Source organism: Malaclemys terrapin, chromosome 3 (genome assembly GCF_027887155.1).
Source record: "Malaclemys terrapin pileata isolate rMalTer1 chromosome 3, rMalTer1.hap1, whole genome shotgun sequence".
Lineage (NCBI taxonomy): Eukaryota > Metazoa > Chordata > Testudines > Emydidae > Malaclemys > Malaclemys terrapin.
Window position 1 is genome coordinate 89,733,057 of NC_071507.1, and position 12,561 is coordinate 89,745,617.

At 39.3% G+C, this 12,561-nt stretch overlaps 1 protein-coding gene across 1 annotated transcript in view; it reads right to left on the reverse strand.

Annotated features, from left to right (window-relative positions):
• Positions 1-486: 486 nt before the first annotated feature.
• IGF2R (insulin like growth factor 2 receptor) overlaps positions 487-12,561 on the reverse strand; it is a 94,387-nt gene continuing 82,312 nt past the window's right edge. The window contains exons 41-48 of the mRNA XM_054022209.1: positions 11,806-11,942; positions 10,736-10,850; positions 8,038-8,184; positions 6,141-6,325; positions 4,926-5,112; positions 3,470-3,622; positions 2,743-2,812; positions 487-2,212 (exon numbers count right to left, since the gene is read on the reverse strand). Of these exons, the coding sequence (XP_053878184.1) occupies positions 1,796-2,212; positions 2,743-2,812; positions 3,470-3,622; positions 4,926-5,112; positions 6,141-6,325; positions 8,038-8,184; positions 10,736-10,850; positions 11,806-11,942 (1,411 nt within the window). The 3' untranslated portion in view covers positions 487-1,795. The remainder of the gene's footprint in view (positions 2,213-2,742; positions 2,813-3,469; positions 3,623-4,925; positions 5,113-6,140; positions 6,326-8,037; positions 8,185-10,735; positions 10,851-11,805; positions 11,943-12,561) is intronic.

The window sequence follows — 12,561 nt, forward strand, 5'->3', positions numbered from 1 at the left end:
ATGGAGAATCCACCGTATCCCTTGGTAAAATGTTCCAATAGACCAACTACCCTTGCTGTTAGAAACGTGCATCTTATTTCCAGAATCTATTTCCTCCCAAGAATTGGCCTTACACCAATTTTCTTTCTAGATATAAAAGTGTCATTCAGGTTTGGAATGTGACACTTCCTTATATTTAACACAGCTTTATAGAATACACCTATGTTATGGTTTTATTGGTTACGCATAGTTATCTATACAGAATCTAGGAGAGAACTCCAAGTCTGAAAAAGAAAATCCATTATTTGAAATCTGCTTATAAACTCAGATGTCTGTAGTGAGACATCTTAAGTTTCATCTTTAGCTTTGCAATCAGAAATATTAACTGTTTCCAGCAGGAAATCTGGAAAGTGACTTTCAGGTGGTCAAACACACTTTTTTAAACAAAACTGTAAGCAAGAAAAATTTCAGCACTTATTTTAATACATATGAGAATCGTTTGGAATGTCCATTTAATTTATCTTTTATTGAAATTGCTGAATAGTTTATATTACACTAAATTTGATTCAAAATGGAAACTGTTTTATAAAATGAAGAAACCAGTGTTGAAACCAAATAAGCCAACCAAAAAGGTACAAGAAAGAGTCTCAAAAATTCTGACCAACAAGTACCTGTACACGTATATGAAACTGTATTATCGCCCATAGATAATTCAGAAAACATTGAGAGGAGCAGACTGCTACAGGAAGATTGATATCACCTCCATTAAGTTCTGGCAACATTGTAATTCAGTGACCATTGGCCTCAGGATATAAGACGACCTGGATCTGAGATACTACTGAAAGACGTGGGCCCACCATATTTTATGCAATTAGTACCAAAAACAATACCTGTTTTGCAAATTAAGGCTTCTCTAGGTCTTGGGCTTTTTAAGATGACAGAAATGACAGGATTGTGAATATGGCATTCTAGGAATTCTGCACCCACGACCTTGAACAATCCAGTTATGTCTGAGCATGCACAAATTCTAGTCCCGTCTGCACTCAAGGGAAAGCTTTGGGTGCTTGTCAGCTGTTTAAGCAAATACTGATGAAATATGTCATGTGACCAGTACCAAAAATATCATGCAAAGAACAACCACCATTTCAGACTAAAGCTAACAGAGTTGTACCTTTCAGTAAATGGTTTTAAATCAATTAACTGTTTAAATTAGAATGGAGTATTCAAATTTACAGGATAAATTAGACCAACTCCAACATTTACATCAAACCCATCCCAAACAAAAAGTTACTTATTTTCCTTCTCATATGATGTGTGAATCTATAGAATAATACCCTGCCGGCAGGAAGAACATGTTGCTATTATTCAGCAAACCTGAGTAGTGAGTCAATAAATACAAGGAGAGAGTTAAAATGCTAGTAGTCAAATATCTTGAATCTCAAGTGACAGGGGCACAATTCAGATTTAATCCTGTCCTTTGAAATGATTTTGTAACATGTCGTGCCTGTGCTGAAGGTTTAAAAAGAGAAAATCCTGGCTAGAGACAGAGGGGGAGAGAGAGAGAGAAAAAGAGAGAACCAACATAACTCAGCCAACTGGATGCTGGAAGTCCAGTCATTACTGAACAGATCATTGTAAACAACCAGGATTGATCCTTTTTTTCTTCCCTTTTGAATGTTTTCTTGTCAAAGGCAAAATCCAGAAGAAATCTCAGGCTAAAGTCTTCATATTTGGTTGGAAGTGTTTTGTTGTCCCACTATATATATATATATATATATATATATATCTATATTTATTTAATTAGGCACAAGAGGGGCTAAACATTCAACAAGTCCTCATCACTATCATCATGAAACGATAGGGTATTCGTAGAATTCTGTGTCTTCTGTTGGCCTGGGTTAGGTTTTGTTTTTCTTTCCTTTCCTCCATTCAGCAAGTTGGTCTTGGCATCACTTCCCAGGCTAAATGGCTTCTTTTGCTGGTGCCTGTTCTGGTCTGAGCCTCTGGATTGCACCCCTCTAGTTGAATGAATCCTCACATCTGGGACAGTTAGAACTTCATCCTCACTGTCCAGGTCATCCACCCGGAGAGATGTCAAGGCTTCTGATTTAACAGATGTGGTAGTGATGTGACCATTTTCTTGTCCTCCTTTTCCTGATCTCTGATTTGGTGCTGCAATTTCCTCCATAAGCCACTCAGTTTCATTCTCATTAGCTTCTTCTTCAGTGTTTATCTACAGTATGAAGATGGTAAAGTTACTGAATATTGGATAGGCTCTCACAAGCACCCTTTATGGTCTCCTGAAATCCATCACCTGAGAACCACTAACAGCCCCATCCCGCACTTTGATTTACCATTTTCCACTGATAAGCAGATAGCACAAAATACGGTGTTAGTGCACTAATACTTTGATCTCTCTATGCTGCCTTTTACATTCTGAGCACTATTCCACATTATTCTCATCTTCTCTGGCTCTGTGCTTTCCCAGTTTGCCTCCTATTTGTTGATCACTCCACAGCATTTCCCTTAATCCTCCTCATTCTCCTATCCTCCCATCTGTGAGGACAGAAACTATTCTGTTCTTTCCCTCCATCTACTTTCAGATTTAGTCTCAGCCAGCCAACCAGCTCGCCGATAGTCAAAAAGAGTAAGTTTAAATTCATTTAAAGTAATTGTGAATAGAAGCAGCTATAGTACTAGTTTGAAAAATCATTTAAAAAACAGAACCTCAGAGGTCATCACAACTATAAGTAGTACAATTACCTTTGTATATTTATAGGAAACATTTGATGTTCTTCTGCAGCAGTTGGTTATCTTGTGTATCACAGTTTCTCTAAAACAAAAAAATGGAAAAAAATAATGTTCATCTTACAGTATTAGATCCCTATTTATCCTTCTGAGAAAAAACAGTGATCAGCAATACCAAAACCCTTAATTTTCACTCTCTTCTGCCAGTCTGTGCGAAATCTGCTCAGTTTCCAGTCAAGAGAAGAGATCCAATACTCTTCTCATATACACCTTTCCAAGTCCATTAATTGAATGGGTTACACTGGTATATAAGAGAAAGATTTGGTCCAAGACTATTCTAATTGCTAGCACTGAGGACTCAATTCTAGTATCTGGAGGTAGTCAATCACACCACTCCCTCTCTACCTCATCACCAATAAATGTTCTGGAACTCCTCTGTCTTCTCAAATCTGTAACAAAATTGCTAGCAGAACATTCACCGGGGGGAAGAGCAAACTACATTTACTCTGCAGTGCTGAACATACTGTTAATCATGATAGCATTAACTCATGTATTTGTTCTCTGCTGTATCTATTGGGTCAAGTTGAACCAGGGGAAACTCTTGAGTTACGCTTAGAGATACCATCAACTTAAAAACACATTCTGAGAAACTGACTAGATATCAAGTAGACACCATCCCTTTAACTGAAATCACCTTAAACACCACAAGGAAACATTTTCCCATTAGCCTCCCCTATCTTACCTCCTCTCTTTTTTGTAAAGCAACAAGATCAACAGACACGCTGTGAGAACCACCAGGAGGACACTCAGCACAGCCCCAACAGCTTGGCTTCTTCCCGAAAGGCCTTTGAAAATTTGCACTCCCTGGTCAGATTGGCCCTGGCTCTCAGAACTTCTGTAGGCAGCATAGGAGACATGGATAAGAGGACACTCTGTCTGGTTGTGTATAACAGTCTGAGGAAACGTTGATTAGAAACAGTGGATCAAACAAATTCAGTAAGAGATGTAACGCCAGCTCTTGTTGGACTGTTATATAGAAGCTGCTTCAAAGGGAGAAGGTTTAGTGCATTTCAATTTAAATACACAAGTGATCTAGTTTATTCTAAACCAAAGCAATAGGAAGAGGGTCATTTGAGTCTGCAACCAAATACAGAATTATTGTTTAAAAGGACAGTTCTGTAAACATTACAGATTTATTAGCACGTAGTTATTAACAAGTAGAATTCACAGCAACAGTTTAAATATTTAAAGAATAAAAAAGCTGAACTCAAAACCACTGTAGGATCTAGCTATGAATCCACAGCACCCCAACCCTGCACCATAGCAAGTTATAGCAGGTGAACACAATTTGTCTTTCAACAAGCTGTAACATAGCACCTAGATGCAGCTACACATCTTACCTTTGAGACCACGACCTATTGTGCCAATCAGTATTGTCTTATTGTTACCTTGTGCTCTCCCATCTGTCTATATCCACTTGTTGGATCTTGTCTTATACTTAGGTCGTAAGCTCTTTGAGGCAGGGACCATCTTTTTGTTGTGTTTGTACAATATTCAGCATAAGTGGGCCCTGGTCTGTGATTGGGATTCCTAGGCACTAGCGCAATACAAATAAATATTGTCCACTCCAGCAGAGAAAGTTCTGGCATAAAGAAGTGGGCAGGTAAAGGTGACAACCATTTGCAGTGTGGAAGAAACATAGCTAGTCATTTCCACACACTGAATAAACGACTATGGAAAGCTTTCCTTTTTTTTTTTTTTTTTTTTTAAATTATTAAAGTTAAGGCAGTTTGTTAATGGGAGATATGCCTTAAGCTACTCCTCTCAGTAACCAGAGAAGCAGTTGTTGGATGGAAACAAACTGAGTGAATGGGGAGAAGTATATTTTAATTGAGGTCTCTTCTTTTCAATTTGTTTCAGTGCAAATATTAAACAAACAAACAATCTAGACCTAAAATAATCTTCGTACAAGATGATCATTTAGCTGGCAAGTGGAATCAATGTTCCGCCATTTATTAAGCCTTGAAATTGTATCCACTCACTCCTCTCATAAGCATTAGATGCTCCTTTTACTAGATTCTTAGATGTCTTTTCCTTGCCACAACTACCGTAGATAATGCTGGAAGGCAAAATAACCTTCTAGTAGATAAACTGCTAACAAGAACTGCATGTTACTTTGGGAGAATAAAGTTACTTACTCTAATGGACAGACTGCAGACGTGTACCAGGTAAACAAATATTGGCAGTCTGCTGTCTCGTGAAGGAATTCAGGGATGCCTTCTTTTGCCTGTAAATTGCAGTGGAATAAAATCGTTGAGGAGGCGAATTTTGATTTATCTTTACCACAGGCTGAATCAGATGAAAACACAACATCCAAGTCATCGTCTACAAAGAAGAAAAGTGAAAAGATTTCATAAAACATTGCACAGGCACTAGGTCCTTACAAATGGTCTATTAAATGTGCTACATTTTTACTGAGGCGAGAGCAAGAGAAAGTGTGTTACTTCAGAATGTCTGTCTAAATTTACTCCTGCAATGTTTAGGTTACGATTACTCACAGCATCCCTTTAAAAAAGTGTTACACTTGGGCGATCAGGCAGGAATAATATTTATATATTTTTATTACAGAGCTCTTCTAGAATTACTAATATTTTGCCTACTTTTCACAAAAACTCATAACAAATATTAAATCCAATATGCAGTTTGATAATGTTTTTCTGAATTCTGGAGAACATGAAACAGTTTGCACCAATGACATTCACTGAGTGCCATCTGCTATTCGAGGTTTTGGGAAAGCAATACACAATGTAAAGAGAGAGATTTAATAAGCAGTGATACCAATAACGGTCTCCAAGAAAACAGAGAGTCTGTGTCTTGGTATTTTGTCCTGTGTGTCATGGCCTGTTTGGCAGTATTGACTAATAGAAGAGGAGGTCTTGTAGCCAGGAGAGAGACATTCACTTTAATACTATTCAGGCAAGTTTTGTATCTGCAGGAGATGTGAAGGGTCCTGCCATAACTAACACTAAGTTTTGTATGCAATGTTTTACGCTGAAGAGCCCGCTTGAGCTTTATTAAACCCTTTTCTGGGATCACAGACAGTATAATCTATTACTTATAGAGCATACATGCAAATGGGGATGGGGAGAAGAAGAGAAGGGTCTTGTTTTCCCCATCACTCCACCAATATCTTTTTCCTATAAGGAAAGTCAGTCATTTCTGTCTCCGTTATGCCACTCCTGCATTTAAACTGACAAGTAAGAGTGGAAAGATTGTAGCCAGGAAGATCAATTCCAGCAGTCTTAACAGGAATATACTAATACAAACGATAGTAAAAGCAGAAGTCTCACATTATAGGAAGTAACTCACAGAAAGGTTCCAAGTGTAGACAATTCTAGTCAGTGAGGACTTACCTTGAACATAATATTTAGCTTTATCGGAAGAGCCAACTTTCCTAACGTAGGTACTAGTAGTTTTAATCTGGCATACGCTGGCTCCAGAGCACTGTGGGTGCGCAGAGTCTGTTATAGCAGAAAGTTGTATTTCATACACATATTTGTCACCATTTGTCCGTATATCACCAGATGCTTGGTATAATCTGAAAGCAAAAGCAACTTTGTAGTAAAGTCCAAATTTCTCTCATAATTATGGGCAAGAACAAATATTGCAACATCAGCAGCAACCTGATTTTAGCAGATTTCCAAGCACATTTCTTATATTCTACGGTCAGAAAGGACAGATATGGGGGAAAAAAAAGTTCAACCCTTGGTACCTACAAGTTAGCTCCCAAATCCACATGTAGACACCAAAAGGTAAGTATCAAAAGATACTGAACACCTGCAACTGCCATTGGCTTCAGTGGGATTTATGGGTGATCAGCCCACTTATTTTGAGGCCTAACTATGGATTTAGGAGCATAATTGGACTGGGCTGAAGTGTTAGTCATAAAATCATGCATTCTGCCTGATCAGTAACTGTGGCAATATCCTGGCACTGCTGACACCAATCCAGCATGTCCAAGAGTAATGGCTACCAACCACTTGTAATGCGTAAATTTTATAATTGTATCTATTGACATTACTGGAGAGAGTCCAAGTTTTGAGGTTTAAAAAAAAAAAAAAAAAAAAAGAAGAGGTTTGTTCCAGTACTCCTCCCCTGTCTCGAGATTGATTTTTGATCAAGCCCACGCCCAGTTACCTTTCCAAGTCTGTTTTGGAATAAACATCTGTTCCCCACCCTGCCTTATTCAATGACATTAGGCAGCAGAATGAACTGAACATGGCAGGGCTGCCATGTGAATAGATGTACCAGTGCTTTTGCATGGCTATACAATTCCTGCTCTCTTTAGTTCATGTTGCTGGTCTGTGACTCAGAGAAGCAATGCTTCTTCACTGTCTTGCTTTCCCATCACACCCTTGAATTATGAGGTTATATCTCCATGCCACACACCCTGCATTGTTTACTTCATTGCCTTTTTTGAGCATGTTGTAACCCTGCTCTAAGCAGTTGCTTCTGTAGTTTTACTGTGTACGTACGTACACACACACACACTAGAGTCAGTCTTGAGGTCTAACATTCCTCCCTTCCCTGAGCCTCCTGTTGCTTTTAAGGTTTCCCATTTCAACCAGTGACTCAATGTTATGCCTCTCCATGGTTAAAGCTTTGCACCATGGCCACAAAAACTTCTTACCTCAGAACTTGCAAGCAATTCTCCCTTACTGGCAAGTTTGGAGGTCTTTGGATGTCTTTCTAAAAGATCCACTCTAGGAATTATTTTGGGGAAGTTCTATGACCTGTATTCTGCAGGAGGTCAGACTATCATCAGCAGAATGGTCTTTTCTGGCCTGGGAAGCTGTGAATGTATCATTACTGGAGTACAAAAAAGGTGCTACATAAAAACCAAAGTCACCATAATGGTGTAGTAAGAGTCTATGACACAGTGGCTGAGGGAACAAACACTGGGCAAGATCAGAGGGTTGTTGTCTCTATCGTCTTGAAAGAGAGTTTTGCACACACTAGATGAACTCTCGATATCTGGTTTTAAAAAAGGGCCTGACCCTAAGGGGTGCTGAATGCATCGAGATACACAGAACATCCTCAACCCCGACTGACTTCAACAGGAAGAGAAAGCACTCAGCACGTTCCAGAATCAGGCCCAGAGTCAGTAGTTTGCACACAGCTGGTGAGTTACAGAAAGTTCATTAGCATGTGTGCTCCAAAGCTAGGCACATCTAAGACAGCCCATAGCAGTCAAAGTGGTACGGTTTTAGTAGCCAAATTCAGCACACTATAGGAACATGTTTTACTTACTTGTAATAAATGTCACCCAGGCTGAAATTTTTCCCAGTTGTAGGATTAATAACCATCCCATTCACTATCTCCACTTCTTGCTGCTTCACAGCACAAGCTGCTCGAGTTCCCCATGTGATATAGTATGTACAGTTTTCTTCATCAATCCTACCAAATACATAGGAAAGCAGTAACAAGTCATATTTGAGTGACGTGCTTGCTAGTCTGAAAAGAATATAACTGACCGTGGGAAAGAAGGAGGGAAAGATACTCATGATTTTCAACATGGTGTAACCTATTGGTTCAGCAGGTAGAAGCTTAATATCTGTGCTTATTTCTTGCATAAACTGATGATCTAGATCAAGATCACTGTTCTACCAGCCTTACTGAACTGCTTCCTATGTCAATGGATTCAGAAGTCCAACAACAGGTAATTTCTGAAACCACAAATGTAAAAAGTAAAAAAAATAATAAATAAATAAATTAAAACAAAAATTCAGAAAAACAGCTGCTTAAAGTTCCCAATGGCACATGCCGCATTTGAGATTTAAAGAAAAGGTAAAACTAATCAGCACTCTGGTTTGCTTTGGAAGGTTTACATTTTGCATTTCACTGATCTTGGACAACAAACATGGCTGGTCAAGTGCCAGTCCCTGGCTCTTGTGCTCAGTTTTCCTATTGCTACAGGGGGACATTTCATTCCCAGACAGAACTGAGCCATAAAGTTTGGCTCCAAACATATTCAGTGCTCAGGGGAGGTGTTCAGAGATTATGGCTCTCATTAAATGAGAACTTTTATACATAGAGTTGTGTCAGCTTTTACCATTGCGCACACAAAACACATTTTAAAGTTAAAGTAACACAGATTAAAGAAACCCGCAGTTAGGCAACACACTCTCTCCAAAACCTCTTTGGTAATGACAATCAATAGCTAGAAAAAACTTGAAACTGATATAATTTGATAAATCTAGAGAATGGATATACTGTAGCTACACCCACCTCAACAACAACTGATTCTTTCCTGCTATGCTTTCACATCTTTATCAGTTTGAAGGAAATGCCAACCAAGATGTTAGCCCACACAATCTAAAATAAATACTGAATGGAATTGCTGTTTATGAAAATGAACAAGTGGAAAGCATCCAAAAGCCTCCAATCTGGTAAACACAGATTGAGAACGTGTTCTGTGTAATTACACACACTGAAGTCTGTGCGATTTTTAAATGGCTTTCGGGGGGGGAGGGAGGGGGGGCGGCAGAGGAATCAGGCTATACATTTGCTATTCCAGGGCAGCCATCCAGTTCCTTTACTTGTAATTTACAGATAGCTGACAAGCAGCACAAAGTTAGGGTTACCATATTAAACAAATAGAGGACCCTCCACGGCCCCTGGCCCCGCCCATTTCCCACCCCAGCCCCACCCCAACTCCGCCCCCTCCTCCCTCCCACTCCCAGCCACATGAAAAGGGCTGCCCGAGCGCTACCGGCTTCACGGTTTGCCGGGCAGCCCCCAGACCCTGCGCCCCCAGCCGGCGCTTCCCCAGCCCAGCTGGAGCCCGGGAGGGGACGCGCCCAGCTGGGGGCGCAGGGTCTGGAGGCTGCCCGGCAAACCGTGAAGCCAGTAGCGCTTGGGCTTCGGGCAGCCCCTATGCCTCCAGACCCTGCGCCCCCGGCCGTGCACTTCCCCTCCGCCGTAGCGCTATGCTCTTAAACAGAGCCGAAGAGTCAGGGGAGGAGCAGAGCAGCCGTGGGAGGGGAAGTGCCCAGCCGGCATTTTCCCCAGACATGTTCGGCTTTTTGGCAATTCCCCCCAGACGGGGGTTTGATTGCCGAAAAGCCGGACATGTCCGGGAAAAAACGGACATATGGTAACCCTACACAAAGTGCACATTTATTCAGAACTTTCTGCATTTACTTTTAAGAACATGTGAGTACAGCAGGCAGCTGTTTGTCCCACTGCTAGCATTTTTTCTTCTGGCATCCTCACTTGTGACCATTGTTTTGGCTCTCCACAAGGTTCTAATGCCAGAGAACAATGTGGAGGATCAGAACAATCAGAGGGATGCCAACTAATCTTTTCAAGCAGAATAGAAAATGTATAGTTACAGATTGGGAGAGAGGTTGGGTAATTGGGCTGAAAATCGATTTAACTGGCAAAATTTCCAAAACTTGGCACCTAAATAAAGTTTGGAAATCTATTTTGTTCAATTTTTTTTTATTTAATAGTAACTGACTGTTGAGGTCTGAGCAGAAACTGCAAGTTAGAACCTATGGCTCCGATCCCCAGCACTACCATCGACTCACTGTATTACCTTGGTCAAATAACCTAGGCCCAGATTTTTAAGGTGTCTATGCACTGTTCCACCTCAATTATACATTGTCAACACTAAGTCACTTTTGAAAATGAGACATAAGCATTGAAACACTGAATGAAGTAATACCTGTAAAAATCTGGGTCTTACCCCCTCCATAAAATGGGCATAGTACAAACCTCACAAAAGTGAGGGAGACTATGTTCCTAAAGTACAGAGATTCTTGGATGAAAACTTTGCTCTGCTATAGCACCAAACGTTTTAAGTTCTTAAGCCAAGAATTTGTTCTGCTGTAAGGATGCAGTACTAAATGCACAAAAACCAAAACTGTTTCCACAACCCCTCTATCTTTCTGGTTGACTGAACCAAGAAGGTCTGGTTAATATAGTCAGAAGTCTTATTACTCACCTATGTAGCCTGGGCTCACCAACTGTTTTTGCACATTTCAGTTCTATAATAGTTGTTGCTTTCTTGTTTTTTCTACATTCAAATCCACCTGAGTAACTAACAAGGACTTTATCATCTGAAAAACAATCATTGAGAGACTCAGTTCTTTGTGTTCTGTAATCCTTTAAATAACTTGGCTTGTGACTGTGGTTATAAAATACTACTGCCATTTTAGATTAAGCTAAATACCTAATCCCAATGTTTTGATGGGCCCAGAGGTCAAATTACATCTTGTTACATCATTCCAACCATCCTTACCACACAGTTTCCCCCATGCCTCCCAAAAGAAACACTTCAGTTACAAATGTGTTCTGTCCTTTAAGGTTATGGATAATTTGCCTAGCTAGTTCCATTTTACAATTTTAATACAGCCCACACATTGTCAAACAATGAATGAAAAACTCATTTTTGCAAGTAAGGCACTGAGTATACGTGCATGAATTTTTTCCCCTATTGGTTAGATTTCTTTCCAATCTTTAAAAACACAAGAGATTTAAAAGTTAGCTGCAGGTACACTTTTGGAAGACAAGAAGAAAGATTCTTCTTTAAAACCAAAGCATTGCAGCAGAATAATTTTTCTTGCATTTTCTAAAACTGTCACTATCTAGTTTCCTTTAACTAGGATTTTAAACAAGAATCCTTGTTTAAAAAAGCAACACGTTCAAACATTCTATTAAAGTGAGTAGAATACCTGAACATGTCCCAGTGCTGGGTTCTTGATAGCAAAGTTTGCATTTTTCCTAAAAATGGCCTCAGAGAAGCTCAGTTATAACTAATTTTACTTCTTTTGGCCACTATCACAGCCTAAATGTTACTCTGTTTTAGATGGAATTTTGGAAGAGTTTTTAAAAGCATGTGTCATTAATAAACTATTACTGCCATTTAAGATGAAAAGCTTAATTAACATGCAACAGATGTATTTACTGAAGCCTTTATGCAAGAGTGTTTCAGCATGACCACTAGATCCTCCCTATAAAAATACTGATTTTGCAGCTGTCTACTGAAATAAGGATTCAAAAGGATTACTGAACCTGTCACATTCAGCTTCTGTGTATGTACAACTCCCAGAACCCGAACAGCCCCATTTCGACTTTTGCTGCAAATAGCGGCTCTTTCAGGGCAGCCTGTGGGTCCATTGTTTACTCTCTGACACAGATTCATGTAATACCTATCATAGGAGAAGAGAAAAGAAAAAAAAATAGTTTATGCTGAATGAACAGGAACAAGGAAAGGATTAAGCATCATGAAATATTCTGTATTCAGAAATTTTGATTGTTGCTTAGTTTACATGAGAACTCAGTGGTTATTTTGACATGCCTCATTACCATAAGAGCTATCTGAATCTGTGTGGGCAAACACAGAATGAGTCAAACTTCAGATTTTTTGACTGCATTTCCAAATCAACTGATCTGATTCTTATTTTAAGATTTGTGTGCCTGGGTCATTCACTGTTCCCCAACATTAATTTACTAGATCAATTTTTCACTCATGTCAAGCTATATTTGGAAGAAAATTGGAGTTCAATTAAAAACACAGAGAGACAGCATTATGAAATTGTTAGTTAAAAAACAGTACCTTAAAAGTGCTGGATACAAAGCCACACGTTTATAAAAGATGTGTTTTGCATTAAAAATTAATTGATTTATTAAACAAAGAAAGTATTAATTGTAGTTAATCAAAGACATTGTTTCTGGTAACAATGTTTTTCAACTTTTTAGAACTAGTACATCTCATCCTCTCCACTTTTACTTTATTCATAGAATGGAAAAGAAAAACAAAGTTCCAAG